At 42.6% G+C, this 24,745-nt stretch overlaps 1 protein-coding gene across 2 annotated transcripts in view; it reads left to right on the top strand.

The window, feature by feature from the left end:
- The window catches only part of SPTBN5 (spectrin beta, non-erythrocytic 5), a 2,054,098-nt gene that overhangs the window by 1,900,181 nt on the left and 129,172 nt on the right, over nt 1-24,745 (top strand). For both annotated transcript variants that reach the window (XM_078659643.1, XM_078659644.1), the window contains exons 65-66: nt 1,622-1,693; nt 1,773-1,859. In XM_078659643.1, the coding sequence (XP_078515769.1) occupies nt 1,622-1,693; nt 1,773-1,859 (159 nt within the window). The remainder of the gene's footprint in view (nt 1-1,621; nt 1,694-1,772; nt 1,860-24,745) is intronic.

Below are 24,745 nucleotides of genomic sequence, written 5' to 3' on the forward strand. Positions count from 1 at the left end.
AAGAGCTCATAAGAATTCATAAAGAGTATCCTGGCAGGAAAAAACAGGTTTACTCCTGCAGATGTCTGCACTATGGCTGGAGACAAATGTGCAGTAGTAGCTCCCACGCAAAGGTTGGGAAGTGGTCGAAATAAGAATGTTAGTAGTGTTGTAAATTTGTGAATACCTACCAGATTGTTGTACATTTATGGGGATTAACAACTTTAAATCCGACCCTATCCCACTTTGGAAATGGCCAGAGATCTACTGACTTTAAATGCTTTATAATATTTCTCATGGTAAATTATCAAAGTAACAGTTCCAGCAAAGAAGAAACCTATTTGTCAAGAACATTAGCATTGAAGGCACAGCCCTGTGAAGCGTTTCTGTGCTGTTTTGTCTGAGTGCCACCACGATCTATTTTGATGTCTTTGACAATCTGCTTGCCCCCATTGGAGTTCTGCGAGAGTAAGTCACACCTGCTCTTAAACTAGTCTTTATGCAACAGTCCCGTGCAGTGGCATGCATATAGGCTTATAGAGGATATGCAACGGGTAACAATGTAATATGGTACAATATTATCATGGAGGTGTTCTGGTGACATTATAAACGACGAAGGTCGAGTGGTTTGTAAACATCATCAGTACCTCAGTTGACAACATAAGACCATAGTACACGTTACGAGTTACGCTTTTTTTTAATTCTATGTATATTTTGGGTAGTCAGTTTGAGAGAGGGATTTTCTACGAATTGTGACTAACAATGGGGATTAACTGAAATTAGAATATTTATGTTTTGTTTACCGTTAATGGATATATTTTTTTATAAAACAATGATGAGGGCCAGTAGATGTATGTAATTTTGTAGCTCTGGCATTTATTGCATGATTATGGATTTACTAAATTTGCCACATAATTTGCCTATATTGCATTTTCCACGAAAATTGATGTTTCATGCTCATATGGATAAAATACTGTCTGAAACTGTACTGCATGATGTGCATTTTTTTGCTTTATAGAAAACACCTTGCTGCCTAATTTGACACTATGCGTCCTAATCCTAGTAGCCCTGTCAATAGTATAACTCTTTAGAGCGGTTTCGGGCCTATCATTGGGATGATAAAACTCATATTTCTTAGGGAACCATTAAATATTTTCCATATTTAACTGTTCCCTGTGCAGTATGGGCTTTATACCAGAAATGAAGACTTGCATTTTACATACTGTTGCATTTTTATTAGCCTGGCAGAAAATCAGAAAAGCACAAATATATTTTAAAGATATTATTCATATTGGGATCAAGTACACAATTTAGCTGTATTTACTGTTATATTATGTCATTATGCTGTAATCACTTATACAGCAATATAATCAGGTGATGTGTGGATGTATACAGCGAAATATAGGAGGACTGGTACTGTAGATTGTCCAAGCAGAAAGATTTTCCCCTGTTTTTGCATGTGATAGGGACAGGTTTTGGAAACTGCAAGAAGGATGTTCCGAGTCCCAAATTAGGTGATTTAACAAATTTGCATGTGGACCTGCATGCAAAGCGGCTTGAAGCTACGTTAATTTAGCTCCATAGCACAATGGAGCAGCATTCTTTGGGATTTTAAATGTTATAAAGTTCCCTTACTTTTCAGACCACAACAAAAGCGCCCATCATTACTGGATATCTTGAGGCACAGCACAGACTGCTCTCAGGTGGAAAGACGGTCAGTAAATACATTCACTCCTTTTACATTTATTGGTATTTTTAATGCAGTGTGACTAAATTGAATCTTGTGTTTTTAGACAAGCTCCACCTCTTGGGATGACTATTACGTGACTCTTAGCAATCAGACCCTCATCTTCTACAAAACCAAGAAGAACGCCGACCAGGTACTGGAATTTATGAAGTTAGAGGGAAAATGTAACTCGCAGCACAAAACCCTTATGCATGTCTGACATCTGCTTATTACAACTACAGGTCATCATTGACCTTTTCTGCCTGGTACTGTGCATTGCTTCCCAAGACATTTACAACCCTCTTCACAACACTGAAAGCCATACAGAGCTGCCAAATCTAGAGCCAAATAAGTTGGTTACATATTTCTGTTTGTATTTTGTATTTGTGAAGTGCAACTGTCACTGCAGAGGCAGTCTCTTGGTGCTGAATCCAGTCAAAGGGCACTTAAAATGAAGGAAACAGTATTGCTAGTAGCTAATTAACTAATTGTACAGCTGAACAGATAGTTTTTGAAAGCGCGTCTAAAATCAGGAGGGTTTTCAAATGCTGTGATCTCCACCAGGAGTGCGTTCCTTCCTAAATATGCTCTGTTTACCTTTGTGGCAGCTGGCACGGATCAGGGGTGGCAGGGCAGAGGGTGGGGGGATGGAGGGGAAATGGGGTAAAGTGGTAAAGAAAAAAAGAAAACTTTACCTCCTCACCGTGTCTCTTCTCATTGTCCCTCGTCATCGTTCCTCGGCTCTGGTCGGAACAGGAAGCACCCAGGCCCCCCTAAGCCAATCACAATGCTGCAATGCAGCATTGTGATTGGTCTGAATCCCGTGGTTCGGCGGTCAGCCAGAGAATGGGAGCCAGGGCATGTTCTCCACCCAGGCTGTAGTGCAGCCTGGGTGGAGAACATGCAAAGTGCACATGACTGTTTGGCCAACCCGAGACAGTCGGCCAAATATTCATGCACACTTTAGAGAGTGCCCACCACTCCTTCCCCTGCTCTGAGATCAAAGCAGCCCGTCCCAACAAGCTGCAGCAGCAGGATTCCACCACCTCACAGAAAAAAGGTTAAAAAAAATGGAGAGGTTGTACCAGGGAACACCGGAGGTGCATAGAAAAGCCATGAAAATGACTCACCACGAGTCTTCAAAATGCACATCTCACAGAGAGAAAAAGCAAAAAAAACAGAGGCCACAAGATCAGAGCCTACAACTCCGTCTTCAGCCCTTGCATTACATCCTGGAAAATCATCCTCAGAGCCATCCATGGTAAAATCTAAACTGATGATGAAGGTCTCATCGATCACAACATCGCTGTCAAAAACAACATCTGATAGAGACATCTAGCTGCAGATTCCTTAACTTTTGAATTCTCCCCAGGTGCCAGTCTGGATCCGAACATTTTTCAGCAGTACCTCTAAGTGCCGGGGGACGGCGTTGTACGGCTCCATGATGATGATGACTCCGGCCATGAAGTTAGTGGAGCCATAGAATTCCCCTTTGGCGCGCAGACGTCAGTTTCTTCCTTTCCACGATGCAATGTGGATCCAGAAAAGTGGTTCCTGAGGCCGTTTGTATTCTTTGCCTACTTCGACGCCTTTTTGCATCAGGGAACAGTTCGCCTATGCCTTCAGGTTTTACTTCCTGCAAGACCTGTACTCGACAGATGTAGGCTACGGATCCCCATCCCATCTGCATGTGGCGCTTGGGAGAGCACCACGACTCAGAGGAGTGCGACACCTGTAAACGGCTGATGCCTAAGGCCTGGCGGTAAAGGTGGATTAAGCTGTTGACAGCACAGCTCTCCCGGTCGGAGACCAGGTGACATCGGTCTCCTTCCTGCTCTGAGGTTCCTGCCAGGGGACGTTCCAGGAGCTGTTCCCATGGGCACCGCTCACCCAAGTCGCAGAATTTCCATCGTAGGGGATCAAGGTCACGGCGGTCTTCGGCCTCACTGTGTCGTGACGTGGCTACTGACTTCCTTCTGTTCCTTGCCGGAGGACGTCGCACAAGAGTCGACTTTGAGCCTCCCTCCTTATCCTGGAGCCAGGGCGACTATGACCCAGATGCAGGCATACTATCATGCCCTGCATGCCTTTTTTGGGTCCAATCAATCAATCAAATCATTTGTAAAGCGCACTACTTACCCTTGAGGGTTTCAAGGTGCTGAGGGGTGTGGGGCGGGGGTTACTGCTGCTACTGGTCGAAGAGCCAGGTCTTGAGTCGTCTCCTGAAGGTCAGCAGGTCTTCGGTTTGCTGTAGGTTGAGGGGGAGGGTGTTCCAGGTCTTGGCGGCGCGCTGGGAGAAGGACCTGCCTCCGGAAGGGGTTTTATGGATGCGCGGGACCGTGGCCAGGGCGTGGTCAGCGGAGCGGAGTTTCCTGTTGGGTACGTAGAAGAAGAGTCAACTGGTGAGATAGGCTGGGCCGGTTTTGTGGAGTGCCTTGTGCGCGTGGACCAGGAGCTTGAAGGAGATTCTTCTGTCGACGGGGAGCCAGTGCAGGTTCCTCAGGTGGGGGGTGATGTGATCGCGGCGCGGGACGTCGAGGATTAGGCGTGCAGAGGCGTTCTGGATTCTTTGCAGTCTGTTGATGAGCTTGGACGAGGCTCCGGCGTAGAGGGCATTTCCGTAGTCGAGTCTGCTGCTGACTAGGGCTTGGGTGACTGTTTTCCTCATGTTAGTTGGGATCCATCTGTAGATCTTGCGGAGCATACAGTGGGTGTTGAAGCAGGTGGAGGAGACTGCATTGACTTGTTTGGTCATGGTGAGTTTTGATTTGAGGATGACTCCTAGGTTGCGTGCGTAGTTGGTAGGAGCCGGGGTTGTCCCCAGTGATGCGGGCCACCAGGAGTTGACCCATGCTGAGGGGTTGGGCCAGAGGATGAGGATCTCCGTCTTGTCTGAGTTCAGCTTAAGTCGGCTTTCCTTCATCCAGTCGGCTCCTCCTGGAGTGCCTTCGGGCCCCAAGGAGGTAGGGGGTACTCCAACTGGAGACACGCCAGCGGGTTTGCCCTCGGCGCCAGTCGAAGACTTCGACTCTGTGCCTGGAGTCATTACGGCATCGGTACACAGCCCGGCGCAGCTTCCAGTTGTGACACCAGTGGCGACATATGAGGTTGTACTGAGGTGGATATGACGCCGCCTCAGCATTAGTTGACGGCGAAGGTGCAGTTCTTGGTGCATGACGATACAACGCCGTCCCGATGTCGATCAGCACTCATAGCCACTGCGGTTCCTGTATCTTCTCCTTTGTATTCCGAGGACGAATCTGGCTCTGTTGCTGTTTCTCCAACATTGCAAGGTGGTTTAGGTGATGCCGGTATCGACTGCTTAGGTGGTCTTTTTCAGCCTCTTGTAGGAGGTTCTTGGGCTGCATTGGGAGAGGATAGTAGTCTGCAACCCTCTCCTATTTCTGATATGCTTTCTCCGCCATGAATGGCGACGGAGGCTAGTGCAGCTTTTGCTGAGGTTATAAAGAGAGCTGCTGACATCTTGAAATTTCAGCTTTCTTCGGTGACTTTGTCATCTGATCCCTCATTGGATCTGCTTCACTGTGATGTATTCCTATAGGTACTGTATCGATCCCCCCATTTCTGACCCTGGTCTGGTTAATAATTAACTAGCAGCCACCCAACGGCGCTGAAACCCGTTATCTGATTATCCACACCACGGCACAGAAGCGCGTTATCTGATTAGGTCATAGCGCACGCCACCTCATTAGGCACGCACTATTTCTCCAGCCCCTTAATAGGCATACGGAGTTCTCAAAACAAATCAAACCTATGACAACCTGGGAAAATCCCTGCAGCCATTGTTTTGATTTCACCGAGAACTTCAGTAAAGAATGTGCTAACGACCAGTCCGTATGACATCCTTATTGACGTATTTATGTCCATCCTTACGTCAATCTCGGCACCTTTCAGGTATAAATATTACCGACATTGCTTTAAGCAAACACACGCGGTGGTGACGAGATCGGAGCAGCGAGACATATCGAGGAGCCCAGCTGAGAGCGAAGCCCACAGACGCTGCCCCGCCTTTCTGACGCGCTGAGAACGAGACGCTGACTTTTCTCCTGCCGAGAAATCCAGCTCCGGCGCTTCCAAGCCGCCCTCGCAGGCAGCTGGAATATCAAGACCTGGGATAAGAGATACCAACCCTCCAACCTTCTAGATCCCAGGTACAGAACTGAATAACCCCTTGCAGAGAATTCTTGAGTCAGTCCCTTGGCAAAACAACCTTAACTTAAACTGCTACTTATCTACTCCCGCCCACGTATTAGGCTTAGGTCAGGTACACTGGGGTAGGCGTGGTTAGAAGCACCAGTTGAGTACGATTAGTCAAATGTATATATGTATGTATCTATTTTATCCATTTTAAACATCATATGGCTTAGAAACCATATCAATGCTTTTACAGTATTATTTTATAATTCTGCTTTTACTGTATGCACTTTACTTAACCATAAGTATTGCAATAATAGCGATTCATTTCTCTTGTACGAGAAAAGAGACTGATCAATAAATAACATCTTTTATTGAACACGCCCGTCTCTTCCTTTTCTCGACAATCTGGTGAAACTAAGAATGCACTGAACTGACTGAGTAAAATAAGTTGTCTTTTGTTTTCACACGACTCTAGAGATACACTCTTGATTAGGGGAGAGCAAAGTTGTCATGTTCTATGGTTGTCAGAAACTAAATCCCTTCTTGTCTATCCAGAGAGGTTAAACTCCTCCCTGCCTATTCGAGAAAGTTTCTAGTGAACTCTGAGCTAGCTGGCAAACACAAAACTTTAAGTCTAATATCGTCAGTAGAAGACCTAGTTAACCTCTGCTCTAGGTCTATACTATTGAAGGTATTATTCCAATGCGCAGAGCCTATTGGGATAATAGGAACTACACTACATGGCGCCCAACGTTTGGATAGGCGATAAAACTAACGCAAGACATTAGAGTAACTCAGTCGTGCTTTTTCACACAGAGCCCTTTTTTCCCATAATACTCCAAAGACGTCTGGAGTGGGTGAAAGGTTATATCCGCCAAACTTCATAGAGAGGAGACTCCTATGTATGGTTCTTGGTTTATTCAACGTTGAAGGATACACTGTTCCAAAATATTGTGCATCTAATCTTTGTTTCCGTGGAAACCTGATCTGCAAATAAACAAAATCCTCTTGTCAGCAAAATGACAGAGAGTGAAGAAGAAAGGGAGACAGTTAGAGTAGCAGCTGAACTCATAGTGGCTGATAATACTCTGCTGGAAAATGACCCGGATATAATACTCATCCCGGTCAACATAAGAAAATCTATAACTTTAAAACTTATAGAAAATGGACTGACACCAAGAGGTGGTACAGTCATATTCGTAATTGAGGCACACGAATATCGGCAGACAGAGGTATTCTATTCACGGATAAACTTTCCAGCAGCAAACGCTGTAACAAAGGACTTCCACTATTACAAAACAGAGGAACCTCCTAATGAGTATACTCCTTTCGAGGAGGTGGAAGTACCACTAAAATTCCAAGAGCACCTGCTCTTGTTTAATGGCGCCCTAAAACATAATAATCACATCACCAGGCTCGGTCCACTAGGTAGACCAGGAGCGACGTGGCCGGTCCTAGCCGGATACACATCACATCCAGACATTGAAGAAATGCCTGCAGCAGAACTTTTAGTACAACTAAAACAATTAATTAAAATACATAGACAATTAGTCCAATATGTAATGCGGACTTCAACTGTCCAACCAGTAATTAAAATCCCACAGCTGACCCCTCTTCAGGGGAACACAAATAAAATTACACCACAGAACATACAGTCCTGTCTGGGTAAAGTACCAGCTAAACGGGAACAAATTCCATTCTGGTTAGCACAGAAAATCACTCAAATAGAGGCGGTATTTCCAGATACCACTACTCTTGAGAAACACAGGATTCTGACTATCTGTCTTCCAATGGGAATCGCACCACACGTGGAGGACTGTGACACTTGGGGAACAGTCTTTGCTTCCATTTACACAAAAACACATGGTGTTCCATCCATGTCAGTAATACCAGATGTGCTAAAACAAATTCAAGATGAATACGGTCCAGAACCCGCTTTAACTCTCGGTATGAAATTACTGAAAGACTTCAAGCAGGTCTCGGCAATATTACTAGCCAACATAAAGGGAGAAGCAGCGAATGTGGCGATCCGCCAGAGGTTAAAAGAGACAAATATAGCAGACCAACCATCTGAAATTGCCAGAATTGTAGAAAAATCCTATGAAGAACTAGGTAGAGATAGTTTGGGTGGAATACCAGTGAAGCCCCAACTAATTGAAAGTCCTGAAAAGGTATTTATTAAAAATACTTTAAACACTCAAAAAAGAGCTGGGATGGAAATAAACAATCCACTCCCAAAGAAAAAAGATTCCAGTCCAGAGGTAGGTCTCCTCGGTGGAGAGACAGATCTCCTGACCAAGGACGCAAGTCTCCCCAACGGGAGCCCTCTGTGAAAAAATACAACCCTAGAAATAGGGATACTATAAAGAAACACAGGGAAGAGCACGTCAAGTCCAAAGACAAGGAACCTGCTCATCCAAATAAAAAATTACAGTTTCCAAAAAAGAAGGTAGCCAGCATTAAAATAATCAACGATGCCGAGAATTCTGAGGACACAGCTGAAAAACGGAGAATGGGCTCAGACAATGCTAGACAGCGCAGCAGAAGTGAGCATAGCTCGCAAGATCCTTATGAATCATCTGGAGACAGTGGACACGAATGAATACATTCAAGTGGAAACTGCAGATACCAGAGTTAGCAAACCTCATAAAATATATGAAATAACATTGCGTATAGAGGGGGATAAGACTAGGAAAATAAGGGGTCTATTTTGGGATAATCTCTCCAAGGGCTATGACATCCTTCTAGCTGAAAGAGACTGGCCACCAGAGTTTGTCAGGGAGTGCCCTCATGGCGAAGAAATAATTATGCCTGCCTTCTCAAATTATATTCCAATTCATAAAAAATATACACTTGCAAGAAAGTGGGCAGTAGCTCAAGCCCCTGCTTTATATAAAAATCATGTGGGATGGGATGAGGACTCTCCTCCTCACAAAATCCAGTTAAAATCACAACCTACTGCACAGAGGCAGTACCCAATTAAGCAAGAAGCTAAAAAACAGGTAAAAGAGATCCTAGATCAACTTGAATACCAGGGGGTGATTGAAACTTGCACCTCACAAATGAACAACCCTTTGTTTCCTGTCTCCAAGCCAGACAATACATATCGTCTTGTTTTGGACTACAGACACCTTAACTCATGTTGCAAAACCTTTGCAGTGCAAAACTCGCATAGTGCTGCACTAATGAATAACATAGTACGCAAAAAATACAAAACAACATTAGACATTTCTAATGGATTCTTTTGTCAAAATATAGCACCAGAGAGCAGATATTTGACCGCGTTCTCAATAAATGGCGCGCAGAAAAATTTCTGTCGTTTGCCCCAGGGGTTCAAGAACAGCCCAGGGTTATTCTCAGCAAGAGTAACAGAATTACTACAAACATATGATGACGAGGCATTATCCTATGTCGACGACATCTACTTAACAGATGATGACTTGGATACTCACTTGAAGAGAGTGAACACCATAATACTTGGGTTCGCAGCAGAGGGTTACAAATTCAACTTTAAAAAGTCTAGAATTGCCCATCTAACAGTCCTGTTTTTAGGTTATGAACTATCAAGTGAAGGCAAAAGCCTGGCTGACAATTTCCTAGAGAAATGTGCTGAAATCCAAGCACCTAAAACACTAAAAAACTTACAATCAATTCTAGGCTTCCTAAATTTCGGAAGAACTTACATTATAAATTACGCAGAAAGGGTCAAACCCCTTTATGATCTAATTAAACCAGATTTTAAAAGAATCAATTGGACTCAAAAACACACAGAAATTTTGAGATCCTTACAAACAGACATGTTAATGAAAACAAAATTACAAACACGTGATAACACACGCAATCTTGTGATTAGAGTCATCCCAGGAAGATGCGGATTCACATACCTGACCTCTAATGAGGGAGAAAAGGTACCAATTGCATACAAATCACACTTATACACAAAAGCTGAAATGAAATTTAGCCCTACGGAGAAAATTCTAACCGCGGTACAGACTGCTGTAGCAAAAGAACGAGCCCTAGCACAAGGTAAACGAATAATCATCGTGACACCGATACCAGCCCTGGAGGCGGTAACAAAGGCAAGCATTCCGAATGCTAAAGCACTCCATCCAAGGTGGATACAGTGGGCTAACTCTCTTGCTGCAACAGACGTGGTATACGAATTTGATCCCAACTTAAAAACACAAGAATTTCTCCAATATGAATTTGAATGTCCTCCGCCAACCGAAATTCTGCCTCTAGAACATTACGGCTGTATAATATATACAGACGGATCAGCACAACCCGCAGTGGGGGGTAAACAAGCTTACAGTGCTGCGTGCGCGATTGTTAAAGGTCGCTGGCACGAAGGAAAATTTAAACCACTGGTCACTAAAACGCAATCTCTAGGAGATTGTACAGCTCAGCGAGCAGAACTACTGGTATTCAAGATGGCGTTTGAAAATACCGATCGAGAATTCCCCACACTCATAGTGTGCGATTCGTACTATTGCGTTCAATCTTACAATGAATACTTGCAGATCTGGGTTCAGAACGGTTTTAAAGATGCAAAAGGTGGCACAATCAAGCATAAAATGCTTTGGGAACAAGTAGTTCTTTTACAAAAAGAACTACAAAAGACTCACGTGATACATACACTGAGTCATCAGCGTGATGGCGTTCACGTTGCAGGGAATTCATTGGCTGAGACAGCCACAGCGGTAGCAACTGAATCGGCTTCCGTAGCCAGAAAAAAGCGTGCAGTAAAATACATTGACGGTGAAACAGTGCTGGCGGTGAAAACGTCATCAAAAGGCGACTGCTCAGCGCTACCGATCAACTATCCACTCAATTATAGATACAGAATCGATGCAAACTCCGTCCCGTTTGCTCGAATCCCTGGAGTGGGGAATAGAGTAATTCCAAACACAGACAGGAGATGCTTGTTAATAGCAGACGCACATATGGGTGAGGGTCTCAGACACCTCAAACTAAAAGATTCCCTGGAAGAATTGCAATCAGTTTACTGGTGGCCAGGCATGAGCCTGCATCTTCACATTTTTGTAAAAAACTGCTCAGACTGCAACAGAGATCGCAGTGGCGAAAGAAACGGCATTTTACCATGGCGTTTCACTCCAGAATGGATCGACAATAAAAAATAATGCCTGTATAAATAATGCGTCAAATTAACATATAAAGACTAGTTCTCACTTATAATGTAGACCCCAACTTTCGGCTGACGCCAGAACTGTTATATAAAGATTTGCAAGTCTATAATGGCATATACGCTAGGAGCATGCTACGTTTTGACTAATATTTTCCCTTTAGTCCTCGAGCTTAATTGGGGAAGCTTGGTCAAATGAGCATAGCATAGCGGGACTCTTCTCACTTCCTTCCTGAGGGATACGGGATGGTGTAAAGAAAAAACCAAAGGCAGGGAGCAATCTATAACAGCGAAGGTATTAGGTTCGGGAGCTGGGTGGGTCAAACATCTAATAAGTGTCCAACGTAGTCTAAATAACCTGCCGAGAAATTCTCTGAAAGGACTCAGTCCGTACGAACTATTGTTCGGGACTAGAATGATGATTCGAGATCTTGATAGTCAGACTTCAGTGGTTAAAGATAAAAGCTTTGATAACAAAGATCGCTTGGCTATTTTACAGGACTTAAACGAAACAAGGAAAGACCTGAGCAACATAAAGTTGAAACAACAGCCAACAACCACTGAAGAGAAACCGCCTGTCCCAGCAAGGCCTGTCTGGATTCCAAAAGTCGGGGATCTAGTCAGAGAGAAGATCGCGGTAAAGAAGGAATTTGGGCCTTCGTACAGAAAAGCAGTTCCTGTCTTGTCTATCAACGGGACAAGATCAGTAGTACTACCGCCCCTTGCTGGTAAAAAGGAGAACAGAGTTGTATCCATCGACCTGGTAAAACCACAATCATGTGGCCGATAACAAACAGTAGGCCAAGTGGACTCCCAATAAGTAGTAGAACACCAAGGTTTGCTACAAATACAGAGGTTCAAACTAAGAGGCTGATCACATTCGAAATGCCTACGGAACATCAACAAGGACTATGCAACAAAGCAATGGAACTTAAACCTCTAAAAACCCAAATAAAAACATTTAGTCGAGACACACCAACCTACAATGAAGTAACATATGACTAGGCTGATGAAACAAAGGAAACTTCTAGAACTAAAGGTAATCCAGAAGCAATTGGAACAATAGACAGAACAGCATCCGGCTACTTCATCAACTTCGATGATTCATCTGAAGATCTGAGTGAATCTAAGAAACAGCCATCAACAAAAACCTTTAAAGATAAAGCAAGGGAACTTTTTCAACAATTGAAAGCAACTTATCTGATTTCTCCATGGATTGAAATTTGGGTGGCATTAGGTGCATTTGTCCTCATACTTTGGCTCATCATGGTACTATGCTTGGGACATTTCATTGAGGGAAGATATGCTAAAATGGACACAGCAAGCCAGAAAATCAACTTGGTCCTTAAACCACACACATCTTCACACGTCGAGAAAAGAGAACTTTCTTCAGTCAACTTCACAGCCAATCCTATACCCGGCGGGGTAGCATGGGACAATACTGATTATGAAATCTACGGTCCGGTTGAAATCCTGAAATATCCACACCAATTCAAGATCTCAATAAGTGACTTTGTAAAACCAAGCACATTTGCTGATGATTGGGACTTTGAAAGTATTAATGATATGATGTCTGACTTAGTGATGTCTGCTAAATTTACAGAACATGATTATTTGCAGGGTTCGTCTAATTATGATCAAATGTTCTGCTACAACCACTATGGTAACCATTACCTACATAAATCTGCAAATCCTAGAAATATTTTAAATTATAACCAATGGGAACATTGTGCTACTCCTCCAAAAGGTAGCTCGAAATCATTTTATGATAAATATTCATACTTTTCAGGGTTTAACACAAGTAATGCAGAAACATTTTATTTTAAGTTGTCAAATAAGACAGGTATGAAGACCATGCTTACAAACGCAAAATTGATATATTGAGATTCATTTTTTGAGCAAATGAATACATTTGGTTTTGAATTCTGGAACAATAACATTGAAGCAAAAACTGTTTGGGGTACAAGAGATTGGCAAGTACAAGGTATAGAATCATTGTTTAGAGCCTGCATGATCCCAGAACAAATTATATTTTTGAATGACACTATTCAACAAACTACCTGTCTTGGCTTAGCCAAAATCAAAGATTTAAACAAACCGTCTATTCCAAAGCCAACAGTGAACAGTAATAGCTCTATAGATGTTGAGATAGACGTAAACCATATATTAAACCAAAACAGAACACATCCTGATTGGAAACAATGGTTGATCTGGCCCACAGATACAAATAACTGTCAAGACAGATTCCTGAACAAAACACAGGGGTTCACATTGACCAGGCCAGACCCTAGATATTCCCAAAGACAACATCCAGGGATAATTACCACGTACAGTGTGGGCAAGCTCTGCCTTCAATGGCTACAAACATCCACACTGGCAGAAATTAAGCAACACCTAACTTTACTTCAAGAAGGTGCTGACTTGCGTGATTTCATCATGGGACCACGCAAACAGCGTCAAAAACGTTTCGTAGCGGCCTCTATATATGCAGCTTATAACGAAGCCTGGAAAGTAGCTCAAATTGAGACAGCAGAAAAAATACGGGAAATTGACCGTATTAATTTGGAAAAATCACTTTCTGTGGTGGACAATGGGTTAATGACTCTGTCCTCCAGAATATACTCTCTGGATAGCATTGTGTCTTCAGCAATCGACATAATATCGCAAGACTTACTGTTGTTACAACACGGTCAGTTCCTATTGCGTTCTATTGTACAACTTGGCTGGACGTTACAAAATCTACGTTCAGGCTATGTGCCTTGGCGTTTAATCAACACAACGTCACTATTTAATATCTTTAACCTTACTGATAAACAAATCAGTATGGCACAGAAGGGTGCTGATTATACAATTCTGAGCATTGAGAAACTCGAGAGATTACCATTGACAATGTCAGAACGACCTGTCATTGAATGGATAATACATGGGATAATTAATATTCCTATATCTACTTTCAGGTTTCAATACTGCCAAAAATATATACAGGCAGGCCAGTATGAAAGGTTGGGTAAAGGGTACATTAAGTCAACATGGAACTTGCCCTATACACACTCATGTGTCAGTAATAAAGGCCAGAAAGTGCTTCTTAGTGGCAATAATTGTGCGAGGTCACTAAGCGGTACACTTCTGTGTCAAGGTATTAGTTTGCATGGAGCCTGTGAAGGGACTTCAAATAACCTTTCATGTCACCAGCTAGGCACACCTGCAACACAAATAGAACCATTCTTTAGGAGACTATCGAACGGGAGTTACATTCTAATAGTAGATCACAGATGTTGTAGTTTGCTGCCCGGAAAAACTTATCTCATAACTGTGACTGCGAAGGTCATGTGCTGTGAACGAGTATTGTTCCCCAGCGCTTCACCAGACAGGGAGGCAAGGTTATGGCCCAACTTGAAAATTGCTTCTATTCGAATTGATACTTTAAGCAGAATGAAGACAGTGCTCCTACAGACGCCGACCAGGCTAACGTCATCAAAAGAAACGTATGATCTCCAAGTTGCAAGGACAACGGCGGAGATTCATTCATTGTTATCAACTAATTCCCCCATACATTTCGCAGAAATACTGAACGAAATCTTAAATATTTCTGATACCACTGGTGTCTCCAGTGTATTTAAAGCAGTGTTTTCGGGTGCTTTAACTCCATTCAAAGCCATCCTGGGTATTTTTCCTGATTTTGTCCATTCCATTTTTGGCGGACTTCCCCTCCTTTTGGGACTAGTGGCAGGTATCCTATTTTTGATCCTGTTATTTCGCTATGGCAAACCGTGTCACAGACGAAACACCTGCGACAAGGGAAGAAACAATCCTAGCCATTGGCTACCGGGACCGGATAACTAAAGTCCTTGGACTAGCCCGGCTTAGAGACCTGAACATGACTTGGTTTCTTTCATTTAGACCGATGTGGCAACGTTGTGTTTTGCCTTTATTAAGGTGCTTGCTATGCGGCGAAGAATGCGTGTTGGACACCTGTCTAACACTACAATCAGATGTGCCAATGGACGCAGAAACCTTGTTGGGTCCGGTAATGGCTCATGCATTGTGCTGTCCCCAGCGGCTACCAATCCTGATGACAGCATTCGTGGAGACTTCACCACTACGATTGAGGGGAAGTGAAGTACGAGATGAAAGCAGCATCGATCAGGTACGACCTTCTGTCAGCTATGCTGAACAAAACATCAATGAAGGCAATCATGCTCATGAATGCATGGTAACAACTTTTTCCGAGTTAGTGGAACTTTCACAGGAAGCTGTTGACAGCTTTTTCGACAGTCTAAATGGTATGATGTTCTCTCCAGAGCAGAAATAATGACTTTGAGCAAGCTAGCACACGGCGTTCCCAACACCCTGAATTTGGCCTTCAACTTTGATAATAAAGTAATATGAACACTTTTTCTCCAGTTTACGGACAGCGGGACATAATTTTTTTCTCTCAAACAGCCCCAAAATATTTGTAATATTATCGGGACACTTATCTTCTGCTTAAAGTAGAAATTATTCTTAGAGAACTAAATTTCTATTTTAGGTACTTTAGAGACATTAGCTGCCCCCTGGCATGTTCATGAGTATTTTATTTTGTGATGAAATGGTCTCGCACTTTTCTTCTGTATTAAGAGCCATTTCATGTGTTATTTTCGCATTTTATATTCATGCTGATTTAAAAAATATGCGTAATAGATTTAGCATTATTATACTGCTTGAGTGCATGTAGTGCAATACTTATCTTTCGTATATTTCATGTTTCCGGTTTTCAAGATGCATATGAATGTATTTTTGGGTAGTACGGTATACACATGCACTACTAGCTTTGTTTACTATGCCTAGATTTGTAAATATGGACATAGTCTACGTGGAGTGGGTGTGATGTATTCCTATAGGTACTGTATCGATCCCCCCATTTCTGACCCTGGTCTGGTTAATAATTAACTAGCAGCCACCCAACGGCGCTGAAACCCGTTATCTGATTATCCACACCACGGCACAGAAGCGCGTTATCTGATTAGGTCATAGCGCACGCCACCTCATTAGGCACGCACTATTTCTCCAGCCCCTTAATAGGCATACGGAGTTCTCGAAACAAATCAAACCTATGACAACCTGGGAAAATCCCTGCAGCCATTGTTTTGATTTCACCGAGAACTTCAGTAAAGAATGTGCTAACGACCAGTCCGTATGACATCCTTATTGACGTATTTATGTCCATCCTTACGTCAATCTCGGCACCTTTCAGGTATAAATATTACCGACATTGCCTTAAGCAAACACACGCGGTGGTGACGAGATCGGAGCAGCGAGACATATCGAGGAGCCCAGCTGAGAGCGAAGCCCACAGACGCTGCCCCGCCTTTCTGACGCGCTGAGAACGAGACGCTGACTTTTCTCCTGCCGAGAAATCCAGCTCCGGCGCTTCCTAGCCGCCCTCGCAGGCAGCTGGAATATCAAGACCTGGGATAAGAGATACCAACCCTCCAACCTTCTAGATCCCAGGTACAGAGCTGAATAACCCCTTGCAGAGAATTCTTGAGTCAGTCCCTTGGCAAAACAACCTTAACTTAAACTGCTACTTATCTACTCCCGCCCACATATTAGGCTTAGGTCAGGTACACTGGGGTAGGCGTGGTTAGAAGCACCAGTTGAGTACGATTAGTCAAATGTATATATGTATGTATCTATTTTATCCATTTTAAACATCATATGGCTTAGAAACCATATCAATGCTTTTACAGTATTATTTTATAATTCTGCTTTTACTGTATGCACTTTACTTAACCATAAGTATTGCAATAATAGCGATTCATTTCTCTTGTACGAGAAAAGAGACTGATCAATAAATAACATCTTTTATTGAACACGCCCGTCTCTTCCTTTTCTCGACAATCTGGTGAAACTAAGAATGCACTGAACTGACTGAGTAAAATAAGTTGTCTTTTGTTTTCACACGACTCTAGAGATACACTCTTGATTAGGGGAGAGCAAAGTTGTCATGTTCTATGGTTGTCAGAAACTAAATCCCTTCTTGTCTATCCAGAGAGGTTAAACTCCTCCCTGCCTATTCGAGAAAGTTTCTAGTGAACTCTGAGCTAGCTGGCAAACACAAAACTTTAAGTCTAATATCGTCAGTAGAAGACCTAGTTAACCTCTGCTCTAGGTCTATGCTATTGAAGGTATTATTCCAATGCACAGAGCCTATTGGGATAATAGGAACTACACTACATCACCAGGATGTCACAGGTGTTGAACCCTTACTGCCTTATGGAGAGTCTCTGTATGATATTCTCCTGGGAACTTCGGCGAGGCCAGTGACCGGTGACTCTGTTCATCATGTCATTTCCCTTCGCCATCGTCTTGCTCCGGACAACCCTGCTTGTCTTTCTCAACATCCTTCTACTAAAGGGTTCGTCGTGCAAGGTGTTACGACTTCACTGAATCTAGATGTTTCTCCTTACTTCCACAAGGTAGAGCATCTAGGTGATTAGATCTGTGTGCCCGAAATATCTTTGCTTCGACAGTTCCGCCTTGAGGTCGCTAAACACCTCTTGTGTCTAAGGCAGGGCTTCATGTGCTGTATGGGACTGTCACCCATCCGCTTCCTTACCTTCCTGAAGGGGGTCAGGGCTGAACTCTTTCAGCTTGCGCAAGATGGCCGTGAGACGGCAAAGTTTAATATCAAGTTGGCAATGGACACCACCGATTCTATTGGAAGAACTCTGGCTTGATCTGTCACCCTTCATAGTGCTTGCTGCATGACTTAAAATTCCCAATAATGTTCAGGAGAGCTTGAAAGATATGACCTTTGACTGTGTTTTACTATTTTCACAGCCATGCAGATGCAGCGATACACTGCCTCATGGCTGGTCACTTGTAGTTTGGCCTCATCAGGTCTTTTGCTTATCTTTTATATAGCCTCGGTCGTGGATCTTTAGGATTGAGAATGTAAATCCTGCCTCTGCTATTGTTGAACTTATGCTGTTGAAGTGTTAAGCACTACTTATTGCTTACTGCAAGAGGTTTTGGCTCCAGATTTGACTATTCTAATCTCCGGATCATCTTTGCAGCTGTGTAGCTGGTTTGTTCTTTTATGTTACTCTGATGAGGAGCTTAGTCTCAAGGGTTCATACCCTTTGTTGGGGTTATGTCTTATTCTACTTAGAGTATTAGTTGACTATTGTATAGCTTTTTAGGTGTACTAATTACGTGGTCCTAGTCCTTTTTGGACTTCGTTATATACGGGCTTTCAAGGGCTACCGTTGTGAGCTAATAGCCATTCTTTTTCTCTTGTTATACCCTTTTTTGAGCTTCTGATACATTACATGCCCCTCTGGTTTTTCTTAGCCAAGCTAATCAGTGCAGTTCGCTTACTCTTCTTGAGCGGACTGCATATTTATTTTAAGTGCTTCAATTTTTGAAGAGTTGTGTTGGTAAATTCAGAGTATATGGTGTATTCTTTGGAATACACAAGTTAGTGGCCTTCTCCTTTGTGGGTGGATATAGGTGATTCCTTTGTTCTATTTTGGAACATGGTAGTGTGCACTCTGTGACGTAAGCTGTCTGATAGGCAGTGTCTGAAACAGTTATGGCTATTTTCGGTCATACATTTCATGGTAGGAGTTTTTAGGCTTCATAGAAAGCTCTTCTTTTTATTCTCCTTCAGTGCGTTTTGCGCCTGTTTAAAGGTTAGCTATTACCTGTCATCTTGGGGTAAGCATCTTATTTTCTCTGTGCTTAACAATCCTTGAGACATCATGGCTGTTGTTTCTTGAAGAAGTGTAAACAATATATATATATAGGTCCTTGTATGACGTACCATCAAGTTTTGTTTCATATCACAAGTGTGGCCGTATGCGCTTGTTGCTGATAAGGATTCATTGTATGTATGATTTCTTTTTATTGTTTTGATTTTTCTTTATGATGTATTTTGTTACTGCACTAATAGGTGCATTTCCTTTTTCAATAATATTGTAAAGTGCTTTTGGTCCGATTTCTCAGTTCTTGTTAGATATTAAGTATACTGGATGCCGTTTTTCCCAATAATTCTTTATACGAGTACAATCGGAGTTCTTGCACTCGTATAAACAACTATTGGGAAAAACGGCATCCATGTTTGCAGTGCGGTTGAATAACACTATTTGACATGACATATTATGTTATGAGTATCAGTAAAAAATTGGATATATTATCTTAACCATTACGAATTGAATATCTGTAATCTGTGATGAGAAAGGATTACTTTTCATCTATTGTTTTAAGATGATCATGTCGTGTTTTCTGACACTTTTACAAGATGGCCGACAGTTTTCTCTTGTTTTGAACTCAACTCCATTTTCACTGTTAATGTACTTACGTCACATGCCCATGTAATGTTTTGTTTAAATGTCCACCCGTAAGAGTAATGAGTTGACCCGTGAGCAAGGCGGTTTCGCCGAAACGCGTTGGGTGCTTGTTGGCTCGATGCATTGAAATAAATCTTCTTTGGCGCTACTATCAGAGTCGGTGTTATTATTGGAGTGGAGTGCACGCGTGCTTGATTGCACGGTAAGTGATATATATATATATATATATATATATATATATATATACATACATCTATATGCAATTCAAATCTATTGGGTGTCGTTTTAGATTCTTTACAGTGCATTATGTAACCTTTGAGTGATCATTTTGTTCAAACAAATTTTTTTATACCATGGAGGTATTATTGTTCATCTTTCTTTTGATGTTCATTCATCTTGATATAATGGGAATGAGTTCTGAGAGTCCTTCTTTTAGATTTTATCAGGACAGATCTTTCTGTGATATTTCTTTATTGTCATGAACAATGTTGATTTCATGGCGTTTGTCTTGCTCTTGGCCCTTTTGGTCAACGAGTTCTCTTTCCATTTTAGGGATAGACGATAATATCTGATAACCGTCAGATGGTTGTTTAGGGGTTTACCCCACTTTTATTTCCTCAAGGCCCGAATGTCTGTAGGTTTGTTTATTATGTATATGTATATGTTCTGTGATAGTGATCCTGGATTCTATTAAGAGCCAAGCTCTTGTTCTGCTTCTCCTGCGTGCATTTGGTCGGTTGTTAGGTATGACCGGCAGGTTCTCTTTGAGAACATGCGTAGAGTTAGTTAGCAGATAGTCCTCCAGGATCTATAGATATGGTATTTAATTCAAAAGTTAAGGAATCTGTGGCTAGATGTCTCTATCAGATGTAAAAGTTGCTTGCCTTTGGTAACGTAATATTTGGTAGACACAGTCTAGCCACAGATTCCTTAACACCCTGCCCATCCTCCCCACTCTGAGAACAACCTATGAGGTAAGGGTTATACCCTTTTTCAGTACTGGTTTTATATACCAGTGATCACTGTCTCGACTAATGTTGGGACTCAACAGGCCACTTGGTCGGGCTACATGTTTTTATTTAGATGTTGCCATACCATCTATTTCCAAAAGTGTTCTCTCTTTTACACTGTATTAGACCCCTCTGAGCAGTATTGATTTATTTGTTCTTTCTTTGAAAGTCTTTGTTTGGTATCATCATACCTTTTATTGGCACTATCACTATGTCATGTCACACCATTACATGACATAGTGATAGTGCCTATACAGCTTGGCGTCCTTTTTAATAGGTTTTGTTTTGCTTTTGCAATACCATTCATTACCATTGATGAATGGTCTATAGAGTGTAAGTTTTTTTTCCCTTACATGATGGTTATTCACCAAGGTGCAGGGTTTCACGTAGCCCTGTGCTTTGTTGATTCTTTTGGGGGTTTTCTTTAAAATCCATGTCAGGAATTAACATACCATTTGATGTTTCTTCTTTATGAAACTGTAGTTCGCGAGCCGAAGGGCACTTATATGGCTCCATTGATGTAATGGCCGGAGTCAACGTCATCACAGAGCTGTACGTGGCCATCCACCAGTGCGCACAGGAACTGCAAAAAAAATTCCGACCCAGACTGGCGCCGAGGGAGAATTTAAAAGTTAAGTAATTTGTGACTAGACTGTGTCTCTACCAGATATTACGTTACTGAAGGTAAGTAACTTTTACATCGGCGGCAGTGATGACGACCACCACCATGTCAGCTACCACAGCACCGTTGACAACAACAACCTTATTCGACGACGATACCATTAGTGAAGACCTTATCTTCAGGATTGTCGACAGCACAACCGACGATGAAAACAACATCGTCCACAACAAAACGGTCGACAAAGAAACCACCACTGTTACATTTGACACCTGACCTGACGACATTGTCAATGATACCATCAACAACAGACAAACCAATACAGGAATATATCTGGTCAGAACATACTTCGCCTAGCAAGGTGTCCCCTTTGCCACCAACTCATCTTTAAGATGTGGAGCACTTTGATGGTGATGATGGGCTATTCGGTACAGCTCATAATCCCTCAGAACTTAATGTCAAGTACCAAGAAGATGAAGGGGACTATTGTGAACATGTCTATGAAGGACAACAATATATTGAGAAGCCTAGATAATTTGGGGAGAAATTTCAATCCACCTCCAGCTCAAGAGAGCATGCTTCAGGTTCCTGTGGCTCTAGTGCAAGACCTACAGGGCATGTTACAGTACTACTACAAATGCTTTCCTCAGCCTGCAAGGTCAATATCTCCAATGCGCACAGATCATCCAATACTGAGATTGCCTGACCCTATGCCACCACCTGCAACTCCAAGAATAACCCCGGTATCTAATATTGCAATGCCTCCTTGGGAAGACCCGTCCTCCTCGGATGACGATAGAGATGATGGTGAAATACCAGATAATCAGTCTGTGTCCAATGAATGGGATGATTAATTCCGACACCTTCACCTCCTGGACCACAACCAATGGACTCCCCACTTGATGATATTGGCGGTTTCCATATCCATATGGAGAGAGTGGCCAAACGTTTTCGACTTCCAAAAACAATCAAATAATCAGATAGTTTCCCATATGATTTTAAGGAACAAACTAGAAAGACGGTAAGGGTGATTCCAATTGTTGATTACATCTGGGAGGAAGGAATAAAAAATTATGAAAAATCCTGTCAAAGTTTCAGAGGTCCTGCCAGGGATCAATACAAAAATACAACGCTCCTGAGGACTCTCCAACATGTGTTGTTGGACAAGTGAAACCAGACTCTTTCATAACATAGCCGGTCCAATGCCGGTCAAAGAACCCTTCTACGCGATCTCAACCCCGCCTGACAAATAAGACAGATGCCTTGATAACATTGGGAAGAGGCCCTCAACCATTTCAGGAACAACAGTCCATGCTGCCAATTCGCTGGCAAAACTGGGCAGATATGACTGGCAGATGTGGCCAGACATCACCAGATATATGGATTTTCTGCAGGTAGACAAAAGAGTAGCAAGCAGCAAAAAAGTTTCAGTAGGAGGAAGAAAGATCATCATTGGAAATGATAGATTTTGCTATGAATATAGCTTCAATCAGATTCCGACAACTTGCAGGATCAGCAGTCCTTAGGCACCAAGGTTGGTTAAAAGCCACAACATTCAGACCTGAGGTACAAACAAAAATATTGGACATGCCATACGATGGGGGCTCTCTGTGTGGCAAGCACGTCAATGAAGCATTGCAAGCAATAAAGGTAGACACTTATACCACAAGGTCTTTGGGCACATAACAGTTTCGTTAAACACCTTTTTAGAGGTGCCAGCGGAAGAGATGCTTGTTCATATCCAGGATACTAGAGGTATTAGAATTATCAGCCCTTTCAGCGCGGGCCTTGAGGCCAGCTCACCAACAACACCAAACATATAGAGCACCGCCAGCAGCAGCCTACCCGAAGCAACCACCAGGGAGAAAGCAGGAAAGAATCACGGGCAGAAAAAAGTGACAACTTTATAGTACCGGTTATGCCCCCTACAGAACTCTATCCTGTGGGAGCCAAAATGTCAAAATGTTCTCATCAATGGCGAAAAATAACATCAGACAAATGGGTACTGGATCTCATCACATATGGCCATACTTTGGAATTCACCTACATTCTGCCCAACACTCCCAACTAATTGAGGGCACCCACCTCATCTCCATCAACTTTGAAAGGAAGTGCTAGCTATGGTAGGCAACAGTGCCATAGAGAAAGTTCCAAATTCTCTACAAGGAATGAGCTTCTATTCTCGTTAGAAAGGTGACCCATTCTGAACCTCAGGAATTGAACAAATACCTAAAAAAGCAATCTTTTCTTATGATAATCATTTAAGATATCCTGCACCTCCTCAATCACAGAGATCATTTGACAAGCCTGAATCTGCATGATGTTTATTTCCAAATCCCTATTCATCCGAGACATCGCAAATTTCTCGCAACCCACATAAGACAAAAAGGCCTCCAGGTATTTCCTTACGTGACGATTGGCTCATAAAAGCACCATCTGCCCAACAAGCATCAAAGGCTACAACGACCTATCTACAGATGTTCCAGTCCTGGGGCCTAACAGTCAGTTATCGAAAAGTCGCTCCTTAGTCCCTCAACGAGGATAATATTTCTGGGAGCAATTCTAAATACATTACTAGACAAGGCATTCTTGTCAAAAGAAAGACAGAAGAAACTCATAATGTTAGCACATATCTCATCAAAAAGAAAATCTGTTTCTGTTCGCCTTCTCAAATCACTTCTAAGCATGATGTCATTGGCCATTTTGCTAGTTCCTTTCGCCCGCCTAAGGATGAGACCTTTACAGGAGGGATTAGACAAACATAGATTCAGATGGAAGGCCCCACTGAAGATATCATCAACATCACACTAACTATGATAACAGCTCTTCCTTGGTGGATAAACTCAAACAATCTCTCATCAGGACTAATGTTCTTACCCCAAATTCCCAAACATGTCTTTACTATAAACACTGCTTTGGAAGGTTGGGGATCTACCAAACAGCAGAAAATGGACCCTCACTCAATCAAATATGCACATACATTTCCTGTTACTCCAAGAAATCTCACTTGCCCTACGAGCTTTCTTGCTGAGAATAAAACGATCTTTAGTGTTGATATGAACAGACAACACAACCAGGATGGAATACCTGAACCAACAAGGAGGCACAAAATCTCTGACCCAATCGCAGGTGGCGCTAGAAATCTAGAAATGGGCTTTAGCACATCAAGTAATAATTAGAGCAGAACATCGGCCAAGGGTGAGCAACAGTTTGGCGTACACTTTAGGCAGGACAAGTAAAAGTTGCCATGAATGGAAACTAAATCAATCCATTCTGAACACAATCTTGCAAAAATGGGGCTAGCTGACACTAGATCTCTTTGCCTTGCAGGAGAACCAGAAATGACGCTTTTATGCAAGACGGTTGTGGGGGTAATGCGTTATTGATCAGGTTGTCAGGGATCCCCTTCATCGGGAGCGGCTCCTCCATTAGAATGGAGGAACATCGCCCCACTACTAAAATGCTCCCAGAAAAGCCCCAGAGATGGAAAATAAAATGGTAATAAAGTTAATTTATTACCATTTTATGTTCCATTAACCCATCCCTAACCAAGTGTCAGGATGGGTCTGGGCCTGCTGAGTGGTAGAAGCAGAGTGGAGGGGTGGGCTGCCTGTGCACTTAAGTTTAAAGTGCACTTATCACTTTGGCCATCTGTTTTGCGACGGGCAGCCAGACATGCACTCTCTAAACCTCTCTAACCCAGCCATGATAGAAAGCTGGGTTGAGAGCAATTCCAGGCCTCCAGTGGCTTAAGCGTGCTGAGGGGCGGCCACTACC

This window comes from Lissotriton helveticus, chromosome 9 (genome assembly GCF_964261635.1).
Source record: "Lissotriton helveticus chromosome 9, aLisHel1.1, whole genome shotgun sequence".
NCBI classification, from domain to species: Eukaryota; Metazoa; Chordata; class Amphibia; order Caudata; family Salamandridae; genus Lissotriton; species Lissotriton helveticus.